The following is a 24,455-nucleotide window of genomic DNA, read 5'->3' on the forward strand; positions in this document are numbered from 1 at the left end:
GGGAGGATGAATAGAAACTTCCACTCTATCAACATGCATTAGCAGACTATTAAAGCTAGTCAAATGACTTATAGTGGAATCCTATACAGGTCTACTCAGAAGTAAGTCCCATTGAATTAAACAGGGCTTCCTCCTAGGTAAATGCATACAGGCAATGCAGTCTGAAGTTTGTCAGTATAACTGTAAATGATTTTGAGAAAGCACTTTAAAGGGTGGGGCTATGATTGCCATTTGATAGTGAATGGCTCATCTCCGTGAGGGATTATATTTATCCTGCCCCACATAACTGAGTTATTGTGAAAGCCTGTGTGAAAGCAATGGGGTGGGAAGTGGGGGAGGGGGGGTGACAGGAGCAAAATGTAGCCATTGTGATAACTGGTCTGACTGAAAGAACACATTTTGAGGGGGCAGGGGGGATAAGCGATCTTGTGAAGCCTCCTTCCTATTTGCCTTTCATAAGCAATAACTTCATTATCCAGAGCCTGGGGGAGCCACCATTGTCATCCATGCAAGATTGCACACTGCGAAGGCCATGCCATCTGACAACACACAGAGGCAGGAAGGTTATTGTCCCACCAGAGAGTCCCCTTAAGGTCTAGACAAAGGACCAGACTGTGGAGCAGTCAGTTGGCTCTCTGGGTACTGTTTTCCTAATTCACCAGTGAGCCTCTGAAACCTGGCAACTGGGATCCCGTTCTAGAAGGGTCCTAAAACCTCCCCTCCTGAGTCCACACCCCTTTGGCAAAGCATGCTTGGCTTTTGCGCTGTATATACCTAGGGGGAAGGTTATTGTGAAGTGTCCCTGGGCAATGTTACTCATGTGTGAATGGAAGGATCTTGTTTGCATTCATTACAAACCCATTAAAAGCTGGCTGGCTGAGACCTGGGCAGGACTGGTCTGAAGGTTGCAGCTGACACTTGTCCCCTTGCTGGGTCTCTGCACCATCTCCTTGCAGTGCACCAGAGTGAGGAAGGCTGCTGTCTGGGTCAGGGACAGGTGAAGGGCTGCCCAGCCTTTCTGGACTCCCCACCACCACCCACACTTTTCCAGTGCAAGTTCTTTCCATGAATTAGCCTGCCCAGAACTTACCTCGATTTCAATCTCTCTTCCTGGATCCCAATGGCTGAAGAGAAAACTTTTCGCCATGGGCTCATCGTCTTGGGAGTTTTTCTCGTGATGATCGGAATGTTCATCATGAGTGTGGATAAGCCCCAGATCTACATCACTTTTTGTACCTTAGGGGCCTTGGTCATCGCTGCGGGGATCATTTGGAGCATGTGTCAGTGCTACCCGAAGGTAGGAAACAGTCTACTTTTCCTTTTTTCTAAAGAATGTGCTTTCAACAGTTGCATTTTGGGGGTATCAAACTCAGACTTCCCAAGAATATATTTGGGCTCTTGGAAATGGCGGGATTATATGTTCCCTACTCTTTATTGAGCTTGTTAGCCTTTTAAGAAGTAGAAACTTAAAAATATTTTACTTGCAAAGCAATCAAATTTTTTGGTATCCTTTACTTTACACATTGGTTTCCTTACTGTTGCCACAAAAATAATGTTGCCATCGCAGGATAGATATTAGAATGATGTCACAATATAATGTAGTGGGAACTGTAGAAAGAATAAGTTAGGTAATGGCGAATCTAAGGCTGTTCCCTGTTGGAGTTGCAGCTTGAATCTTCTTTCTGGAAATCTAGGATTTGATTGAAGACACAGTTTGGAATGTAAAAATAAAAATAAAATGCCTTTCTTCTAGGGAACCCCTACATCTCCTTGGAGATAGATGAGAAAGAATCACTTTGCCCAGGGTGGACTGCCTCCTGAGCTTTATTTGAGATCCAAATGATACACCACATTTTCTTAATTAAATTCAGTGTTTGTGCATGTGTTTGTGTGTAGCTGCTCATTTGATGGGAGGAAATAACCCCCTTGTTCCAAGGAGTTATCTTCCCTTACTTCCCCGCTTTCCCTCCCCAGATCAGAGTTGTTTCTGTTGACGTGGAGTCTGAGAAGTTTCTTGTAAAGAACACTGCTGCTTCATCTGTTCAAAATGAGATTCCCGAGAAGAACAGGTATGTTTGCGGAAACCAAGCTTGTAAGCTTCAACTCAACAGTCTGCAATCTACTTTTTAATTAGAATACAGTACTCGCCTGTGCATATTGCAAACTGTGTTCCACAGAGGGACAAGGTCAACGTCTGGAAACGCTGGCACAGGGCAGTGAATTGCACAATTTAAGTGTATTTTTAAGCAGGAGAAAAGCGGTGTCTTTAGGGAAAATATAAAGCTCCTCAGAGGTGTGTGTGTTTGTGTGTAAAGCATGGAACAGCTTTGGAGACCTATGCATAGGAGAGCAAAAGGCAGCAGTATTTGCAGCACAATCCTATGCTTGTCTGCTTGGAAACAGATCTCATTGAGTTCAATGTGGCCTACTCTCAGATGTGTGTATAGGATTGCAACCTCCATCTCATTTCAGTGTCTAGCCCTGCTATATATAATCCAATCCAGAAAAATCATGTGGGCCTCCTTAGGGTTCATTCTGCACTGGCCATAAGAACAGCAGCTCCTTTGGCCTTGTCTCTCTGGGCTGTGCAGAAGCTATAACTGGTTAATCAAGATAAAATTATGGCAGCTTAAAAGAGCTTATTCTCCACCTCACATCCAAGCTTCTTCAGAACAGTGCCTCTCTCACCCTAGAGATGGATAAATCCTGGTGAAATGTAGTAGGTGGTCTCCTGCAGAGTGCAGTGACAGGTTGGGTATATATAGGGTGGATCTACACACAGGGGGAAACCGCTATAAATAAGCCAGAAATTAGATCCGTTATAATAAAAGAAAGATAAAACCCTATGGAAAATCGCATATAAAATTTTTCTGCTCTCTGGCACCATCTGGTGTTGCATGCTTATAGCACATTCAAATAGTTGTTGCTTTACTAATGTAGCTGAGTCCCAGAGGTGAGATAATCTTTGGCTATCCTGGTCCCAAGCTGTATAGCGCTTTGTACCAAGTTCATTAGTCACTTCTTCCCTTCCTCTCAACATTGACTAAGGGCAAGAGCACAGCCTGCTGCCAGAAGGCCTATTTTATGTACTTCAAAAGCAGTTGTTTTTCTGATTGAAAACCTGGACCCGGCACCAGCCTACTGTGCATTAGCCCAGCCTCAGAGGCGTCCATGGGCCACTCCATTCCTGGCTATATGTCATTTACTTGCTCAGATCTCCCTTCCCACCACACTCCATCCATCAACTTCCCTTAAACAGCGCAAGACAATTTTCCATAATACTCCAATTGCCAACAACAGAAAGGAAAGTGAAACTAAAGTAGCTGGAGGCAGCATAGCCTTGGCATACAGACTGATGGATTTTGTATGTCCCTTTCTCCTAGTCAGCCAGGAGGGAATGGAGGACAGGTAAGAAAAGCAGGTCTCCTGACAGCTCATATCCAGATAACGAACAACTGCGACACGCTTAAGAGGAAGCAAACTTGACTAGAGAAATGCTAGGTCCTCTGAAGCTGCTCAAATTTCTGAATCCGCAAATAATCAGATTCCTGTCCCCTGTTAATAACAGATCTGGTGAAGTAATATTCCACTTTCTCATGTTGTTTGCTCAGTTCCCAGACACCCTACACCAGCCAGAAAGAAGCTGAAGTCTATGAGAAAAGCCTGCCGTCTTATGAACAGATCCAGATGAAAGTGGCAGGTGCAGAATCTGTGGGTGTTCTGTCTTCCCCAGTCCCACCGGTCAGGGCAGAAGGATGTACCCAGCCTGTTGTACAGGCCAAGGCAGAGGTCCACAGGGATTCAGAAAGCGATGGAGACTCCTGCAAGGACCCAATGTCCCAGAAGGACTCTACAAGGTTGTACTGGTGAGTAGCTCATGCGGTGCGTTCAGGGGCTGGTTTGAATTGCACACCACCCTGAACCTTATGGTCACTCTTGGTGATTTCTATTAGGCACTCTGGATAGAGAAAAGTTTGCAATGGTGGGATGGTTGTCAAATTATATAAATATTAGTTGGTTGTATGCATTTTCATTGCTTGATTAAACAAAATGAATAAATGAACATCTGCATAAAACAATGTTACTAATGCAGGTGTCAGAACCGACACAATCTTTGTAAATATGTAATATTCTATGTTAGAAATTATATCCTTTTCTATGTGTGAGATATGGTGCAATGATATATATGTACTACACACACACACACACACACACACACACTGTATATATAAAAAGTGCATGCGAGAGAGAGAGAGAGAGAGAGAGAGAGAGAGAGAGAGAGAGAGCGCACCACTGATTGTTTATCTGGGAGCTCCTTTCGAACTGAACAAAACTGAACAGGGGTCGGCCACTGTGACAAGAGGATGTTGGATTAAATGGACCACTGGCCTGATCCAGAGCAAGGCTCTTCTTACGTTTTTATGTTCTTTAACTGATTAATCTAACAGATTAGCAACATTAGTTGATTAATCTGTTATATTAATCAGCTAATGTTACCATCCCCATAGAAGGTGGAGCTAAATATAAGATGCATGCTAGCTCTGTATCAACGAAAAGCCAACACAGTCTGTTCTGCCCGGTGTTGTTCCTTCTAGTTAAAGCAGGCATCACAAGCCCAATACCCTCCGGGTGGAGTGCAACTCCTGTTAACTCAGACCATTGGGCATGCTGGCCGGGGATGATGGGAGTTGGGTCCAAGAACATCTGGAGGGGACCACATTGGTGACTCTTGAGTTCAAGATCAAAACAATGCTGTTGGGCTGGCATGGTCAATAATATTTAATTTACCCTTAGAAATCAAGTTAAATAAATCAACAACAGCTGGTCATTCCAGAACCAGGGATGTGCCGGTGAAAAGCACAGCATCTGCCTGGCTTGATTTACTATAAATGTCCTAGTAGAAACACAAAACAGCTCAACAATCAGCCTTGGAAGCTATGTCCTTCAATGAACCTTCTCTTTAAATTCTAGTGAGTCGGAAAAGTTTCCTAACCAGGCGCCACTGGCTTCTTTCCAAGAGGAAGCTGACGCCTCTTCCGTGGAATCTGCAGCCAACAGTCCGTTTCTGCAGAGGTGGGAAAATGTCTCGAAGCCTATGTCTCCAACAGAAAGCCAGCTCAGATTCAAGCTTCCATCCTATGAAGATTTTGCCCTGATCGATTCCCTGACGGCGGAAGGTCAAGGTCAAAACAATGAAAGGATAACGGCACCCAACCAAAGCCGTTGCCCTATTCCTGCCCCCAGAGGAGATGGGGCATTGGCTACAGTAGGGCCTGAACGACTGGAACACAGAGCTACGCATAATGTAGAAGAGGATGACATGTACTATGGAATAAAAGAGGGAGCAGGAGACGTCCCCTCATCGGTCGGTGCTGTCTCTGAACCAAAGGACTAAGCATTAAAAATTAGGAATGAGCCCGGGAACATTCTCATGGGAGTCCAAATCCAAAGAGATGAAAGGTTGGGTGGGGGTGGGGAGTGGCTCAGACAATAAAAGGGATGCCCAAGCCATGGTAGATTGGTCCTGCTCTCTGGGGATTTATAGGGAGTGATGGAGAATAAGAGTTAGGACCAAAGCAGAAGAACAAAAGTTTGGCTGTCTGTTGAAGTGTCTTAAGCTGTCCCTCCACTTATGCTCAACCTGTATATTTGTAAATAAAGTGAAATATCACCAAATCCCATAAGCCCCCTGTGGTTTTCTTCCAAAGGAAATCAAACCTGGGTAGCACTGAACCCCTAAAAGTTCTCACCAGCCAGAGAGATGATTCAGAAAAACACTATAAAGGGGAAACAGACTCTGTATATGAGAACGGCGCCCCTGCTGAGAACATATATATTGTCCCAAGGGGGAGAGTCATGACTTTTCCCTGGGAGTGTGGATCGAGGATCCATGACTCGCCTGAACATCATCTTTTAGCGCTTCTTTGCCATTTATGAAATGATACTCTATTGGGATGCAGGTGGCACTGTGGTCTAAACTCTAAACCACTGAGCCTCTTGAGCTTGCCGATCAGAAGGTCAGCGGTTCAAATCCCTGTTATGGAGTGAGCTCCCGTTGCTCTGTCCTAGCTCCTGCCAACCTAGCAGTTTGAAAGCACACCAGTGCAAGTTGATAAATAGGTACTTCTGCAGCAGGAAGGTAAACGCCTTTTTTGTGTGCTCTGGTTTCCGTCACGGTGTTCTGTTGTGCCACATGAAAGCTGTCTGTGGACAGAGATGAGCCTGAAAGCGAGATGAGCGCTGCAACCCCATAGTCGCTTTTGACTGGACTTAACCGTCCGGGGGTCCTTTACCTTTACCTTTTACCTACTAAGGCTGCCATTTTCTAAATGTACAAAAATGTGTTTCTAGTCTTTTAGACTCCTTTAGCATTCTTGCCCCATCATCCACAGATACCTGACTGTATATTGGTGTGATTGTACTTCATGTCCATGGACTGCTTTGCTGAGGACATGTTCGATGGTGGTGGTTCCTGGGGATTGGATGATATATCAAACAGTGACACTTTTAACATGAAAAAGAACTGGTCAGAGGTTTACGAAGTGCTTGCGTGTGGGTGCCAAAGCAGCTCAGGGCTCACGCTTCATTAATTGGCCCGATCGCTATGGAGCGGCTGATGTGCAGGAGCAGCAGCAGCCAGACAGAAGGCGGATCGTGTGCCCTCAGCACCTTTGCTTCTGAGGTCCCGCTTTCTGCTCCGATTCATGCCTTTTGGCCATTGGAGGTCTGCTTGCTGCAGTGGAAAATCCGGAGTGATTTATGTTGCTTTCGGAAGCCTGCCAACTGCTCAGCTTGTCAGCTTGCTTCTTCCGTATGGGGAGGGAGCCAAGCTCCCAGGCAGCTGTGGGACAGCAGCTCCATGAAACTGACAGCGCGTGGCAACAAAGGGGTTGGTGTTGGCTCCGTCTTAACTAGGCTATCTGAGTATAAAGCCAGTAGGGCCTGTTTTAGAAGTTGCACTCATGCCTGTTCCTTGGGGGCAGAAAGACACCATTTGGAATATGGCATCGAGTTCAACAGGACTTACTGCCAAACAACTTGTGCTTAGCATCACAGCTTTGGGAACCACACAAAATATTTTATTCTGAATGGATTAATGAATCTTAATAATAACCCCTGCACCCTAAGATAGCAGCATTCCATCCCACATTTCTCTGGTGAAAATAGGGACGCCCTATTCAATAATAATAATAATAATAATAATAATAATAATAATAATAATAATAATACCCTGCCCATCTGGGCAGCTTCCAACAAATATAAAAACATAATAAAACATTAAACATTAAAAGCCTTCAGATATCTTCTAAAAATTGTAGAGTTGCTTATCTCCTTGGCTTGGGGGTCACATAACTCCATACCCTCCAACATTTCCCAAGTTAAAATAGGGATGTCCTAAGGAAATGTGGGACATTCTGGAATCAAATCAGAAGCTGTGATGGCTTCTGCAAATCTGAGACTATCCCTAGAAAAAAGAGGCACTTAGAGGGTCTGTAGAAGTTTATAGGACCATATACACTGCAGGCACTCCAGAGAAACCACAACCATTAGGAAAACGTATTTTCTTCAGGGACTGAAGGGTGCTGCAAATCTCAGGAGTCTTCATGCATGTCTTGGCTTCTCAAATAAGCTTTCAAGTGACCTGGAAGCTGAGTATTTTTAATGTTTCAATTCCGCAATGGAACAAGACGCTACTTGTTTGTAAGTAGACTGCAGTCCAATGCTCCTGGTAACTAACAGCAGAAGAGTTCCACACAGTTTAAATATCCCATCAGAAGCTGGTTTAAGACGTGACCTGGAAGAGGTTGGTTGTCTCGAGCCTCAATTTTTACGAAACACTTGACAATGCCAGAAGCAGTCTTGTGTTGCAACCAACCCCCTGGCTCTGTAACTTGCTCCATTTCCCATTTGTGCTTCTGATACATCACTTCCCCACCCCTGACAGCTGCAGGAAATAACGTGGACTGAAGACAGATTGTGAAAATGATGGCGTAATGATGTCAGAAGTGACCTCAATGGCTGTGGGTGGTTTTGTTGCTTGGTCCCTTCTGTCCCGCCAGCTTTAGTACTTTGCTAAAGCATTGTGTACTTGGCATAAGCTGCCCTGACAGTGGTAATCCTACTCGTGTACTGTGTCAACAGCCATTTAAAATGTGTTGTTTGCACTAAATAGAAAAGCCCAGTTCGTGACCCTGAGGTGTCCTTCGTAGCTTCACTTGACGTTTGTAGAGGCTGCAGCCCCAGATCCAGTTACTAAGGTACATCCCGTATTCATGAATATTCCATGTGTCCTCGAGTAGATAATTGGAACCATCTTGTTCTGTTCTGCGGGTTCCCCTTCGCTTCTTTTTTTCCTATTCCCACAAGTCTTGTGAGCGGTGACCCCACCACCAATATCCCTGCCAACCTCCTTGACTGGGACAGTTATTTATGACTCTTCCATCTTGGCTCTCGTAGCTATTTTGTGCCCACGCGTTGTGTCAATATGTGTTGTGTGTGCCACATGTTGTGTGCCTATATGTATCCCATATCAGCTCTGACTACACCCACTTTCATTTTCACCACACCCACTATTCCATTTCCTTGTTCCTCTGGCATGTGGCCCCCCAGAAGGCTGGATTTGAAGGAAGGTGGCACCTGGCCTGAAAAAATGTTCCCCACTCCTGGCTTAGCCCATCAAAATAGCTTTTGAGGGGTGTCAAACGGAACCATCCTCTTCTGGAGCACTGTCAGGCTGGATAGAACAAAATGGAAAACATCCTCTTGCAATTTCCAGCAAGAACTCTTGATCTGTGTATTTTCCTAGCCTTGCTGGGTGGGAGAAAGAAGTCTGCAGTAGGCATGGATTTTTTAAGGGGGTAGAGAGATTGGGGGCTTTGCAAGGTGCAATGCCACCTTCTCATCAGCTTGCCAAAATAGATAGTCTGGTGGTCCAGTTTCATAGTGCTGCCCTTTTCTGTCTTCCTTGTGCCCTGGTTCCCTCTTATATTCCATTGCATGCATCTCTTTCTATTAAATAGTGGGTTGACATAGCAGCCGGCACAGCGATTTCTTCAAGTAGCTCTTTATTAAGATAAGCTGGAATAGAACTGACTGCGAACAGCTCAGCCGGCCTGTATTTATAGGCAGCCGGCTGTCAACATTGTAACCACAACAGCCCAGAGTTCCCGCCTAAACTAACTGCCGCGGACCTGAGTGAAAACTATCTACAGACCTGAGTGAAAACTATATACAGTATCCCCCTGTTGGCCCAGGGTGAAAACTACACTACATAACACCCCTCCCCACCGAGATAAGGCGTTAGTTACAATCGTAATGGTTTCCTTATATACAGCACTACGCGTAATGGTTCAATTAGGCACAAAAGCATAACGGTTACATTTCCCATACTTAGACCAACAGTGATACCTGTCCAACAACGTAGTCCTTTAAATAAGTTGGGCGCTTGGAAACTCTGCCAGACCGCCGGGGACTGGTAGCCAAGTCCGGAGGGCCACACAGTTCTCGCTGAGGCTGTGGTGCGACCCTAGGTGGCGTTGGAACCAACTCCCCTGGATCCGCTGCTGTGGGTGGAGCCTCCGCAAATGGAGTGGTCTGAGTCTGTTCTGAGACGGCTTGGTTCGGCTCCACGCTGGCAGTTTGCGAGGGAGGTGTAGGTGGGGCCTCGCCATCTGTACGTGTCTCTTCTGGAGCCGCAAGCGCAGTTGGGGGCACCTCGGTAGTGTCCAAGTCGTCAACCCTGCGCCTAAGCTGGTCTATGTGCCGTCGCCACAAACGTCCGTCTTCGAGTGCCACCTGGTACGAGCGAGGCCCAGTGACTCCCACTACTGTGGCTGGCACCCAAGGGATGTCCCCCACATAGTTCCGGGCAAAGACCTGGTTTCCTGGGACAAATGACCGTGGTGCATTGGCACAGCCTGGGGGTTCAGCCACGGCAAAGTCTGGGTGTAGCCGGTCGAGCGGTGACCTGAGGCGGCGGCCCATAAGCAGTTCAGCAGGACTCCTCCCTGTGGCCGCATGAGGAGTGATGTGTTGCACGAACAAGTATTCGGCGACCCGCTCATGCCAGTCTCCCCGGTCCAGGCGCGCCAGTGCCTCTTTTGTCGAGCGCACCATTCTTTCCGCTTGCCCGTTGCTGGATGGATGAAAAGGTGCCGTTAGGGCATGGTGGATGCCCAGTCCCAAAAGATACCGCTCAAACGTGCCTGACGTGAACTGCGGTCCGTTGTCAGAGACAAGGACATCAGGACACCCATGCGTTGCAAACAGGCCTCGCAGCACCCGGATGACAGCTTCGGTAGTGGTGGAGGGCATCAGGGCGACCTCCAGCCATTTGGAATAGGCGTCCACCACTACCATAAAGGTCCGGCCGTGAAAGGGGCCAGCCAGATCGATGTGCACCCTCGACCAGGGTGTCTTTGGCGTCTCCCAGGTGTGTCCCTTAGCTGCCGGTGGTGCAGGCCTCGACTCTTGGCACGCTTGACAGGCGGACACCCAGGCAGTGATGGCATCGTCCATATTAGGCCACCAGACGTAACATCGAGCCAACGCCTTCATTTTGACAATTCCCGGGTGGCCAACATGCAGAGCCTCCAGGACGCGCTGACGGAGTCCCTGGGGAATCACGACGCGGTCTCCCCACAGCAGACAGCCGCGATGAGCTGAGAGTTCATGTTGTCTGGTTGCGAAGGGCTGGAACTCCGATGCAAAAGGCCCTTGTGGCCACCCCCTCCACACCCAGTTGAGCACCCGGCTGATGGTGCGATCCTGGGCAGACGCGGAGGCCACAGTGGCAGCCGATACAGGCGCTGCCGGAAGATCCTCAATCAGAAGGAGCGATGAAGCTGGAGCCGGGTCTTCCACAAATGCTGGAAGAGGGCAACGGCTGAGGGCGTCGGCATGGCCCATCGATTTCCCCGGGCGATGGATGAGCCGGTAGTGGTAGGCAGCCAGGAAAACAGTCCATCGCAGCATGCGTGGTGAGAGGACCGGTGGAGTTGGACGATCACCGGCGAGGAGGCCCAGGAGTGGCTTGTGGTCAGTGATGAGGTCAAAAGTCCTGCCATAGAGGTATTCATGGAACCTCTTCACTCCAGCCACAAGTGCCAATGCCTCCTTGTCGAGCTGGCTGTAATTCCGTTCCGTCGGAGATAGTGTCCTGGAAAAGTAGGCGAGCGGTGCTTCTCTTCCATCTGGAAAACGGTGACTAAGGACAGCACCGATGCCAAAAGGTGAGGCGTCGCAGGCAAGGACCAGCGGCCTGGATTCACTGTACTGTACCAGCACACTGTCTGAAGAAAGGAGAGCCTTGACCGCGTTGAAGGCCGCCGTCTCTCGATGACCCCAGGCCCAAGGCGTCTTAGTGCTAAGGAGTCGGTGAAGAGGCTCAGCCACTGTGGCTTTGTGGGGCAGGAACATGTTATAAAAGTTCAGCAGCCCCAGGAATGCCTGCAACTCCGTTTTGTCCTTTGGGGTGGGGGCCTGCTGGATAGCGTGGATCTTGGATGTGGTTGGATGAAGGCCGGAGGCATCGATAAGATAGCCCAGGAACTCTACCTGTGGAACGGCAATCAGGCACTTCTCCCTCTTTACCTTGAGCCCGGCCTCCTGGAACCTGGTCAGCACGGCACGGAGGCGCTCGAACAGCTGCTGGTGTGAGTCTGCAGACACCAAGACGTCATCAAAATATGGTACCACGCCCGGAAGCCCTTGCAGGAGACGCTCCATAAGGCTTTGGAAGATGCCAGGAGCCACACTCACCCCGAACTGCAACCGGCGGCAACGGAATGCCCCCCGGTGGGTGACGATCGTCTGGGCTTCAGCAGTGGCATCATCGACTGGCAGTTGTTGATAGGCTTGGGCAAGGTCCAGCTTAGCGAAGACCTTACCCTCACCCAGGGAATGCAGCAGGTGTTGGACAACAGGAACCGGATAAGCGTGCTGCTGAAGTGCCTTGTTGATTGTGCACTTGTAGTCAGCGCAGATTCTCACCGACCCATCTGGCTTGACAGGCGTGACGATGGGGGTTTCCCACTTTGCGTGGTCAACGGGCTCCAAAACTCCTTGGGCGATCAGTTTGTCCAGTTGTTCGTCCACCTTAGCCTTGAGAGCAAAGGGAACCCGGCGTGGCTTAAGCTTGATGGGGGCGACTTGTGGATCAAGGCTAAAGGAGATGGGCGTACCAGTATATTGTCCCAAGGTGCCGTCAAAAACCTCGGCAAAGTCTTTGACCAGACCCTCAGTCTCTGCGTTAGATATGCAGTTGATGCCGGTGACTTCCAGGCCGAGGGCATCAAACCAGTCTAGCCCTAGGAGGCTTGGCCGCTGACCTTCGACCACCACCAACTGGAGCAGGCCCGAAAAATCCTTGAAGGCGATCCGGAACTGGCCAACGCCTACCACGGGAATGTCGTTTCCCTGGTAGTCTCTCAGGTGTACGCGGTGAGAGTCGAGTTGCCTTTTGGATACTCTGGGTACCAGTCTTTTGATGGTGCTCCATGACACGACGGACAGGGCAGACCCGGTGTCAATCTCCATGTCACATGGAGCTCCTTCAATGAGCACCGTGACGTTCAGCTTGCGTCGCGTAGACGAGTCGATTTGGCCAATCGTGGTTCCAGACGGGCAGCGGCAGTTGGTGAGAGCGAAACAACTTTCCTTGGCAGACTGGAGTGAAGACTTGAACTTGCGAGTCGATGAAGGGGGGTGTCAGATGGAGCCGATTGGCAGACCTTAGCGATGTGGCCCCTTCTGGAACACCTCCTACAGATGGCGTCTCTGAATCGACACTTGGCACGGGAATGGTCGCCTCCGCAGCCAGCACATTCCGGTTGGCCCTTGGACTTCTGTTGGAGCTTCCTGCGCTCCCGCTTTGTCTGGTGCACGTCATCGTCTTCACTGGAGGATGCCTCATCACTGCTGGCCTCTTCATGATGCACCGGAACTGGCCCCCTAGCAAGACGCGGGCTGCTGGACTTGCGGATCTCCTGGGCGGAGCGTTCAGCAGCTTCTGAGGCCACAGCCTCCTCAATGGCTTTCTGTAGCGTGAGGTCTGGCTTGGCTAGGAGACGCCGTTGCAGATGGATGTCCCGGACCCCGCAGACGATTCGATCCATCAGGGCATCGTCTAAGTCTCGGAACTCACAGTGCATTGCAGCCTGTCGCAGGGCGGTGGCGTAGTTGTTGATTGACTCCCCCTCTGCCTGGTTCCGGTGGTAGAACGCATGGCGGGCAGCAATCTTGGACGGCTTTGGTGCGTAGTGGTTGCGGAGCTTCTCTTGGATCGTGTCCCATGGTGTTGCTTGGACTGCTTCAGGCGCAACCAATGCTCGGGCCGTCTCAAACACCTCAGGCCCACAGAGGCTGAGGAATAGGCCCCGCTTCCGATCCATTGATACTGCTGTCAGCTCGTTGGCTTGGAGGTAGCAGTCGAACCGAGCGAGGTAGGAGTCCCATGACTCAGAGGCTGGCGCAAACGGCGGTAGAGGCACAAGTGAAGCCATGATTCCGATGCCGGCGTGAAGGGCGATGGATGGAACACAGTGCTCTAGCCAGAACAGTCAGCTCTGAATTGGTTCTGCCCAGTGATTTCGCTCAGTGATTTCGCTCAGTGATTTCGCTCTGTGATTCAGCTCAGTTCAGAGGCTGGCCGCATCTGGCTGTGCTCTGATGTCCATCGATCCCACCTTCGTCGCCAGTATTAAATAGTGGGTTGACATAGCAGCCGGCACAGCGATTTCTTCAAGTAGCTCTTTATTAAAATAAGCTGGAATAGAACTGACTGCGAACAGCTCAGCCGGCCTGTATTTATAGGCAGCTGGCTGTCAACATTGTAACCACAACAGCCCAGAGTTCCCGCCTAAACTAACTGCCGCGGACCTGAGTGAAAACTATCTACAGACCTGAGTGAAAACTATATACAGTATCCCCCTGTTGGCCCAGGGTGAAAACTACACTACATAACACTTTCAAAGCTAGACTATAAATTTAGCAGGTATCTTTGTACTTTACTCATTGTCTACCACAAGAAAGCACACCGCCTTCCCTGCAGATGTTTGGCCCTCTGATCACGTACACAGAAATAAGCAGCCAAAGGTGAAAACAATGTCAGGGAGTTGAGGAGGATTGTTTATACAATTATAAGAAACACTTGTTGGGTGTCACAGCAAGAAAACAAAAGAAAAGAAGAAAAGCACATGTTTCCTAAACATTGTTTTCAGAAGTGCGAGCAGCACACAAAAGAAAAATGGACCCCCCTCCTTGTTTAGACTTGACTCATGTCCCTGCTCCCAGCTGCCTGACTCCCCAAGGCAGGCCTTCCAACAGCGGCGTAGCGTGGGTTGTCAGCAGCCGGGGCAAGGCAAGTAATTTGCGCCCCCTAACCAGGGCAAGGCAAGTAATTTGCGCCCCCTAACCCCTAACCTGCCGCGTCAGGTGATCTGAGGCGAGTTGCCGCTGGCGCTGCCGCCCAAACGATGCCGCTTGCCCGGAGGAGGAGGAGGGCAGAGAAGCGAGGAAAATGCAACATGGCCCAGCAGCTGCAGCGGCAGTGGCGGCGGCGGGGCTGTGAGGAGGGGCTGCCTGGCGCGCCCTTCGCGGCCCTGACACGGGGACCGCGGCGAGCGCTGAGAGCCGCTGCCAGCTCGTCGGTTCCGCGAAACATGGGGCTCTGCTACAGCCTGTGCCCGAGGCTCTTCAGCGACTCCGGAGGCGGCGAGCGCCCCCCCCAGATGTTGCGCCTGGTGCAGCCGGCCCCCCTTGCACCCCCACGCTACGCCACTGCCTTCCAAGTCCTGAGAGGTTTGCTTGCTCTCACCTCACTCTAGGACGTGATGTGCTGGCCAAGCTAGATGGAGTTTGCTGCTGTTGGGTAGCTGAATTATGCTAAACAAACAGCAAAGGCAGGACTGTGGGATTGGGATCACAGCATGGTTGTAGGGTTTAAAAAACTGCCTGCCCCTGTCGCTGTTCAATTTGGTATAACCTGCCCCCCTTCACACACATGGAGAAATTCGCTCCAGTTCACTGTTAAAGGAGAACTTGAAAGCTTTGCATTTTCCAAAACAATATGCAAACTGAAACACTGCTCTCCTTTGAAATGTGAGCTTCTCCGCAGTTTGCAATGCAACGCTCCAGGCAATTAATGTGTACAAAAATGCATATACTATGGTAAGGCGTGCATATAAATGTGTATATAAGGGAAAGTAACATCAGAATGTGCATTATTTTAGGGGAAATTGCTTTGCAAAAATGCATACATTAGGCAACATTGCACATAAAAACGTGCAGGAGAAATTTCCAGAGAACTGCTGACAATTTAAAAATAAATACATCACAAGATGACGTAGCAATGTGGAGAACTGAATTTAAGATTGGAAAAATGAGAAACAGAGAGAAACTGAAAAGGGCATATTCACTCCTGCAGAAGGGTGACTGAGCACTTTCATTCACGTTAGTGACCTAAGCCTAATTCTTCTGGTATGTGCCTGGATCCCTCCTACAAAATACTGACAGTCTGGGGCCCCCTAAGATGCCAACAGCCACTATTTTCATCACAGAGACATAAAACCACCAGTGTTATTGCAGTGCATTCATCCCAACAGCCACAGTGGTGTTGCAGCCATTGTTTACATCAACCTGTAAAAAACGTATTTTCATTGGATTCCTTGTCTTAACAATTAAGGTACAACTAATCTGTGCTAAGTGAACATGGACTCTGGGTTAAGAATGCAAGAAGTGCATTGCCAAGTCAGTTGTGTCTCCATCTAGTCCTTAATTCTTTGCAAAATCACAGTGTCAAGCCAGTGTGAGAAGGTCCACTAGAGACTGGCCAGTAGTCCTCTCCTGGACCTGATTTAGGCCACTTGTGAGATGAGATCAGTGTGACGGTTTTATTGTTACTGAAAAGCAGGATTCAGCCTCCTGGACCATTGGGACAGCACTGTCCTGTTATATAGAGTGATAATTCCTGTTAAGTCTTCTGTGTCCTGCTGCTTTTGGCTGCATAGCTCAAACCTGGAATTATCACTTTTGGCAGGGGTTAAATATGGCAGGGAAGGAGACATTCCTGCATGAAATTAAAACATGCAAACAGAAATCCCTGAGCTTTTGGCTGCCTAATTGTAGAAAAGTCTGAGGCAACACCCAGAGCCCTGGTAAATAACCTTGACATAGGGCATGGGAGGCAATAGACTTTGCAGCATTACCAGACATAACTCACCTGTGAGAAAATTAAAACCAGGTGCTGAGCTTTTCAGGCACTGCAGGCTATTCCCTGTGGAATAGGCATGAGGCACTTGGCTGGGGTTGTATATAACCTACTAAGAAGCTCCAGTTTTGCTCTGGTGATCCTGTCTTCCCAAGAACATAAGCGGTGCAGTGAAAATGGAGGACTTGCGGGAAATGTGCACCTAATATCTGGAGGTAATGTTAGGTAATCTATTCCAATCCTTTGCATTGAGGTAGAATCCATTTGCAAAGAGGCACCTTAATAGTTAGTGTTTGATTTATTTACTTAAAATATTTTCTATGTTGCCTCACATTAAAATGATACCAAGACTGTGTACAACCCCCTGCCACCCAATTCAGTGTACAATAAAAACAATCCAGAAAACAAACACAATCCAAAAGTTCTAGATTCAGGTAGGTAGCCATGTTGGTCTGACGCGGTAGAAATATATAAAAATAAAAATAAATAAATTGTCCAGTAGCACCTTAGAGACCAACTAAGTTTTTGGTGTGAGCTTTCATGTGCATGCACACTTCTTCAGATACACTGAAACAGAAGTCACCACACCTATATATAGATAGTGAGAGGGTGGGGAGGGGTATTACTCAGAAGGGAGCTTGTATCTTTGCTGTGCTATTCTACTCCTTGTTTTGGTTCCATTTAGCTGCTTATATTAAGCAGAGAGACTGTGTAATGGAGGTTAAGATGCTGGACTTGTATGAGGGAGAGTGGGGTTGTAAATTCCCGCAGAACCATGAAGCTGGCTGGCTAACTGCCGCCCAGCCACAGACTCTCAGCCTAACCTACTATTAAATGGAGCAGCCCCTGGGCTTATGGAGGGTGGGCTGTAAGCATGAGAAATAAATACGAAGAGTACAAAAGCTCCTCTTAATAGTGGGTTGTTCTTGCCTGTACCCAGGGATAGAAGCAGGCACATCTGAGTGTATATGGTTATTTACACAAATAATTTGTGTTCCATCTTTCTCAGTGGGATCCAACACACAGAACTCCAGAACTGGGAATCTTGTAGCAGCCTGCCCTCTGCTGACTACATTTGTACACACACCACTCTGGATACTTTATAATGCAGTACAATTGTGCCTTGGTTCCCAAACGGCTTGGCTCCTGAACACCGCAAACCCGGAAGTAAGTGTTCCAGTTTGCGAATGTTTTTTTTGAAGCCAAACATCTGTTTCAGCTGTCGGCATTGTTTCCATTGCCAATCAGCCAATCAGAAACTGTGCCTTGGTTTGCGAACATTTTGGAAGTCGAACGGACTTCCAGAACGGATTGAGTTCAGGAAGCAAGGTACCACTATACTACATAGTTGTAGGGTTGCCATACGTCTGGAATTTCCCAGATATTGCTGGGTTTTGGCCGTCAAAAACTATGTCTGCGTGGAAATCACTTAAAATGTCGGGGGAAATCCAGACATATAGTGTGGATTTTGGCAAACATCCTTTAAAATAGCTCAAGAATTAACCCCCCCTCCGATATTTCACAAAAAAACTCAACATTTTGGGCAAAACTAAAAACAACAACAACACAACTCAACAATTTGGTCAAAAAGAAAAAAAAAACTCAACAAATTTGCCATTTTGAAATATGGCAACCCTACACAGTAGGTTCTCTTAGCTTTTAATTTGTGTTAGCATCTTAAAAAGTAGAGACATCACCTTGCCAACAAAGGTCCGTATAGTAAAAGCTATGGTTTTCCCAGTAGTGATGTATGGAAGTGAGAGCTGGACCATAAAGAAGGCTGATCGACAAAGAATTGATGCTTTTGAATTATGGTGCTGGAAGAGACTCTTGAGAGTCCCATGGACTGCAAGAAGATCAAACCTATCCATTCTTAAGGAAATCAGCCCTGAGTGCTCACTGGAAGGACAGATTGTGAAGCTGAGGCTCCAATACTTTGGCCACCTCATGAGAAGAGAAGACTCCCTGGAAAAGACCCTGATGTTGGGAAAGTTGGAGGGCACAAGGAGAAGGGGACGACAGAGAATGAAATGGTTGGATGGTGTTCTTGAAGCTACCAGCATGAGTTTGATCAAACTGTGGGAGGCAGTGGAGGATAGAAGTGCCTGGCGTGCTCTGGTCCATGGGGTCACGAAGAGTCGGACACGACTAAACGACTAAACAACAACAACAACCACTAAGTACAGATGATCATCAAATTGCCCCTCAAACCACAGGTAAAAAATGAAGATGTAAAAGGAGCACTTGTGATATAACAACTTTATTCCGATATACAGTATATGTATACTTATGATACACAGCCCCGCATAGGCAGTAGATAAGTAGGACTAGAATTGTTCTTAGGTAGTAGAATGGAGAGCTTGATGGCAGAAGTGGAAAAGACAGACTATGAGCTGGGGGGATCTGGACGCTCATATCGGGCCCTGCCAGAAGTCCTTAGGATTGTGCATTCAGGATAATTTGCACTCAGGATGCCATATTCAACCCTGCTATCAATATTGTCTAACTGCTTTGTGCTTGCAGGTTTTGGGGTGGATGTACTGCTTTGTTTCTGATCAGTGCATGTCCTGTTCTTCCTGCTGAAATTTCTTCTCTCTCTCTCTGGTTTTTCTTGTGCTGTGGGGCAATTGCCCCTCCAGATGGCAATAGTGCGGTAACATTGTGGAAGCATTGCAGAACTAAAAAAGCAGAATGGTGTGTAAATGGTGATAGTCCCATATAAATGCAAGCACCCTGTCAATAGCACATGGCAGAAGACAACCACAAACACACCAGTCTGCAGTGGTCCTCAGACGAAGGAGAAACGCTAATTTCTGGTCCTTCAAAAAATAACAATATCTATTGGAGCCTGAAGTCACTTTTTGGAGAACACACTTCTCCATTGCCTCAGTTGCAGCTTTTACAGAACCCCCTCCCCTTTGTTGTTGTTCTTCTGGAAGCTTGTCACACATATTCATTATCTCATTGTTTGTTGTCATTTCCCGCCAGTGAGGAAGGGGCTTTTCCTGTTCAATTTGTCTTTTCTGTGTGCCCATTTTATAAAGACCCTGGTGGAGAAATCCTGGATCTGGGATTGAGAGCAGGATGCAACAATTCTCTTCCAGAGGCTGTCAGAAGGCATTGTAAGAGGGCACAAAGGGCAAATGCCCCCCAGTTGCCCCCCCAAAAAGTTCAGAATTTGTAGATGACCCTGTGGGAGCAATATGGACCTGGCCCAAATATCAGTGCTCTGTATAGGTGTATCTGGATGACAGGCTGTGGCAAAAATTGGTATACTGTATTGGTATTATGGCACTTGCTTTTCTGATTTTCCGATTCTATCAGTTTGTGCATGTGTATAGATGTCTGTATACATACATACATACATACATACATACATACATACATATATACATACAGTTATATAGCTGGTTAGCTAGAACTGATGCTCATTTTTGGGTAACTATTACAGTGCTTCCAGATTGGCTGTTTATTTGCACAAAATGTGATTGTTACCCTGCACTTTCTAGTGCAATTTTCCATCCCTTTTTTAACTGCAAAAAAACCTGATAAGAAAAGTTATGGAAAACTACATTGCAAAGTGTGAGATAGCAACCACTAGGTTCCACATGAGGAATGCTTGAGAAGCAGAAGACATCAAATAAACTCCATGCAAGTTGCGGATGTTAGCGGCAGGAATGCTCAGTAATCAGCCCGCCTGGGAACTCCCTCTTTCACTGATAAGAGTCTTGCCCTGCTTTCTATATTTTTGGTGAGCTGTCTGCCTGCCTTTTTGTCTTTCTATCAAAGCTTTGCTTGGGTGCCAAAGCAATCAGGAGCTTCTTTTTGAAAGCAAGCACAGCCAAGTTTTTAAACACTGCAAAATCACTCTTGAGGAGAGAGCATTTGTGATGTCACGAGACAGCTGCCAATCAATACTGGAGAGGATTAGGTACACATGACAATGATGTGAGTGTGCTTCCAGAACACAGCAATGACTCTTTCTGTGTTTGTGCATCCCAACTCTACTACTAAAGTCTCTCCTATACAACTATTGAGCCCTGTTTCTTTCCCTATCCTTCACTACCCTTTCATGCTTTGATTCCCAAACGAATGGTTGGCTTATGTACTAAATACATGCTTTGCGCATCAGGTTTCTGGATCTTTCCTTACATTCCCATAAGCAAGCAAGCTTTGAACCAAGAAAAGTCCTACCACAAGAAATGGTTTGGTGCCGCAATGTTCTTTGGGCTCAGCTTCATTAGTAAAGAAAAAGGCGTTCTATATGTGTTATAACTCTGTGACACCAGATGGCACTGTGGAGTCCCATCATTCTCCAACGTGATTTCCCATAATAAAGCTTACAACGCATTTTCCTGAAAGGCTTTTTTGATGTGTCCAGCCCCAGTTGCTTTTGACCATCCCAAGTGGAATTTGTCCCTCTGGAAGATATTAATTTAGCCTTCTGATATAGAATACTCATGCATCTGAAAAAGGAGACTCTTGCTGCTGCAAGATGTGTTAATTGGATTATTCCACAGGGCTCCTAATTTGCTTTTCCCCAGTATAGTCTTAACATTGGCTACCCTTTTGGAACAGGCCCACTTTGCCTGTTCTGCCCTGGATCTCAGCCCACCAGGTTACAAACATGCTGATCGCTTTTACTCCATGTATCCTGTGAAGTAAATTAAATCAATTTATATTAGAATCCAGGAATATTCTAATATGACAGGAGCAGTTGGAATTCGTCTTTTGGATAAACGAAAGCAGGTCACTGAATTCATCTCTTTCCAGATCTGTTGGCTTTCCTCTTATTTTGGCACAAGGAGCTTTTGTTGTTTGGTGCCCAGCAGAAGATTTCTTCCTGCTCATGAACAAAGATGAAAAGATCTAGCCTATTAACTCTTCTTGCACCACCAAGAAGTTCCTGATGTGAAGCCTCACACACAGGCTAAGCAGGCCCCCTTTGTGCAGGGGCTCCCAGCTCCTTGTGGTCCCAAGATCCCATTTTCTGCTGTCTGGGAGGCCTTATGGCCAGCTCTCCACAGTGAAAAACTGGAACAACTCATATGTGTTTCAGGATCCAGCCAACTGCCGGCTTTCTTGGCTTGCCAGTTTGCCTCTAGTCCATAGAGAAGGAGCCAATCTTTCAGGGAGGCATCAAGCCAAGAGCAGCGACTGTGTGAAATTGACCGCGAGAGGCACAGAGATTCTCTCTTCCTCCTCCATTCATTATGTAACACGATTTCAAATGTAACATGGGATGGGTTCAAATTTCCATTTTGTGTGTGTGTGCATTTTAAGCTAATCGGATAAATTTAAATCGCCCTGTTCAGAATTCTGTAGAGCAGGAATGCATGTTATTTGCTGGTATTCATTCACTGAAAAGGAGCCCTTTGTTGTTGCTGTCCGAAAGATGCAACATAAACATCTTCACTAGCTATCCAAAACATTCTTGTAAAGAGCCCAGACATTACTTAGAAGCTCGAGGACAAAGGTGAAAGACCTTCCCAGGTGGTCATAAGTCAGGTACAGCCATTGCAGGGGAGACACACACTTTTCCTCATAATAGTGCGCTGGCTGGAGGAATATTCCTTCCCCAGAAACAAATTAAGGTGTCTTATTTCTGCCCCCTTCCATTCCACAGGTGTGAGAGCCAGATAGACTTTGATTGTAGGCAGTCCAGGAGAGGCACTTGCCTGAGTCCCTGGAAGCTGAGGTGCCTAAGAAGATGCCAAGGATTGAGCCCTAGTTCATTCAGTCTAGAGGATTGTGGGTTCACAGAACTGTAAGATTCTGATTGGATAGTACCATGTGGCATGACTTGTGACAAGAGGCGCATTTGTGTGCCTCTGAGCCCATGCCAGTTCACACAATTCACAAACACTTTATTGTACTTCTAAAAAAAAATCAAAGATTAAACAACTTAATAAAATTATTCATCTCTCCCAGGCATGGGGAACCTCAGGACTGTGATCTGAATGTGACCCTCAGGCCTTTCCCAAGGCAAAAATGCCACCCCCCAGTGACAACACTGCCCCTCTTTTCTACCCAGGGCCGGATTTAGGTTTGATGAGGCCCTAAGCTACTGAAGGTAATGGGGCCCTTTATATGGCCAGCTGTCCTTTGTAAACAACAAATTGCCGCTGTTTTATGTGTTGAATATATGCTCTACAGTTTGGTAATTTATGGACCTAATGGGTATCAAAAGCCATTTGCACATAACAAAATATGTATTTTATCAAAGCAGGCGGGGCCCCTGACTTACATCATAGGAGCCTACACAACACAAAACACTGTTGCTGTATGTAGGTTTTATTTTATTTGTTTTTTATCTTATATTTTGGAAATGTACATCCAGTTCTTTTCCTTTAATTTTTTTTGGGGGGCCCCCAAGAGAGTGGGGCCCTAAGCTATAGCTTGTTTAGCTTATACGTACATCCGGCACTGCTTATACCCCATCTCTGTGCTGTCCTTGAGTGCTTTTGTCTGACAGGAAATGTGCCATTGAACTATGATAATCCCTCTTGTTTGCCTGGATGGAGAGAGAGGGTTGTGTAGAAACCTCTGACTTGTGCAAGGCCTGTGGTACGAAGCCTGCAGTACGAAGGCAAGAATTACATCTGTTGCTCTAGCTCTGCCTTCTCCTCAAGAAGGTTGTCCCTGAGGTGATGGGGTCCTTGGACTGAGAAAGGTTTGTCAAAATTTTAGGCCTTCCCTTCTCTCTGGAGTAGTCCCATTGGGAGCAAATCGTATGGGTTAAGTCTGAAGAGGCGGCCAACAACCAGAGTCACAGCAGCAACCCACAAAACATACAGACTGTAAAATCAAAGGCACCACAGCATGTTGTGGTTTTTGTTGGAAATGGGCTGAACTGGATTAAGCCCCAAACATCTGAAGGAGGAGCCACATCACAGGCTTTCCAACCAAGGCCGTCCGCTGAGCTCTTCCTGGTGGTTTCTCTTGCCAGTTCCACCTCCCCCTCCTCCAGCGCACAGAAATTATTGCCCAGCGTTTCACGATAACACTGTTTTGAAAATGTCCTGGCCAGAACATAAAAAAGAGAGGAAAACACTGCTGTTTTCTTTTCAGTTATTCTTCCAAAAATATGACTTAGTTGAGTTTTGATCATTCCACAGCACTCTTATTTGCTTGAGAGCACATTGTGTAGCTCCTTCGGGCATGGTCTGTTTCGGCCTCGCAATTTATGTGACAGAGCAATTTGCTGCAGAACAGCAGAACCACGGAATCAGAGGTAGGCTTGGGGGGAGAAACTTGATTCAGTTTGCATTTAAAGGTGAATCTACCTAATTTGTATTTTCCAGAGCAACAGGAAAACTGAAACGCGTCTTTCGAAAGATGCGTTTCTCCTAATTTTGCAAGGCAGTTCTCCTTCCAGTTAAAGTGGACGAAAATCCGTACACCGAGGTGCATAGAAATTAATATATATACGTAAATGAAAATGGTACACAAAGTGCATTATATAAGGAGACATTGCATACAAACTTGTGCATATTAGGAGAAATAGAAACTAAAAGGCAGATTAATTTTCCTGAGGACCTTTAAAAAAACAAAGCCACAAACTGCTGCAGCAATGTGGAGAATTAAACTTAAGGATAAATGAGAAACTGAGACAAAATGAAATTGACACATTCACTCATCCTTAGTTGAAAGGGGTCTTATAAGTCATCTAGTCCAATCCCAATCAGTTCAAGAAAGTCGGAGATCTCAAGCATCCCTAACAGGTGGCCGTCTGGCCTCTGCACAAAGACCTCCACTGAGAGAGAGCCACCCCACCCAGATTAGGTTTCATTGTCAAATTGCTCTTACCACAAAGACATTTCTCCTAACAGTTGACCCAAATCTACATTCTTTGCATTGATAAAGTAATTCAATTGTGTCGCTGGTTCATTTGATCAGAAGCTGCTTCTAATTCCTTTGCTCTCTCTACTTCTGTGTTCAGGTGACGACTGCACAGTAACTCTAAGCCGGAATGACTTTCTAAGGCTGACCATGGATTCCTGTCCCATTTGTAGCAGAGAAAAGCTGAAGCTGTTCTTTGCTGCCAAAAGCCCTGGATGCAGCACTGCCTCTGCACAAGAGATCCAGAAGCACTGAAAGGGTCCTGGCATAGGGTGTGTGAACATCATGGTGAACTCTCTGATGGTAAGAGCTGTACGACAGTGAAGGAGACCCCTTGGGAAGGTGGTGGGCTCTCCTTCCTTGGGGATTTTAAAGCAGAGGTTGGGTGGCCATCTGTCATGGATGC

At 47.0% G+C, this 24,455-nt stretch overlaps 1 protein-coding gene across 1 annotated transcript; it reads left to right on the top strand.

Annotated features, from left to right (window-relative positions):
* The first annotated feature begins 1,077 nt into the window (after positions 1-1,077).
* Positions 1,078-5,632, top strand: BSND (barttin CLCNK type accessory subunit beta). The gene is made up of 4 exons (XM_081196895.1): positions 1,078-1,297; positions 1,975-2,069; positions 3,612-3,866; positions 4,972-5,632. Exons 1-4 carry the CDS (start codon positions 1,121-1,123, stop codon positions 5,393-5,395), a joined length of 951 nt encoding a protein of 316 aa, XP_081053021.1. The 5' UTR covers positions 1,078-1,120; the 3' UTR covers positions 5,396-5,632.
* The last annotated feature ends 18,823 nt before the right edge of the window (positions 5,633-24,455 follow it).

The sequence above is a fragment of the Podarcis bocagei genome (genome assembly GCF_964188305.1).
Source record: "Podarcis bocagei genome assembly, chromosome: 5".
In the NCBI taxonomy this organism is placed as follows: Eukaryota; Metazoa; Chordata; class Lepidosauria; order Squamata; family Lacertidae; genus Podarcis; species Podarcis bocagei.

What these genes read in the sequence shown, in the direction of transcription:
- BSND (XM_081196895.1), top strand. Translation starts at nt 1,121, where the DNA reads ATGGCTGAAGAGAAAACTTTTCGCCATGGGCTCATCGTCTTGGGAGTT. An exon ending in GAGATTCCCGAGAAGAACAG is followed by an intron (nt 2,070 to 3,611) that starts GTATGTTTGCGG and finishes TTGTTTGCTCAG; the next exon opens with TTCCCAGACACCCTACACCA. An exon ending in GACTCTACAAGGTTGTACTG is followed by an intron (nt 3,867 to 4,971) that starts GTGAGTAGCTCA and finishes TTTAAATTCTAG; the next exon opens with TGAGTCGGAAAAGTTTCCTA.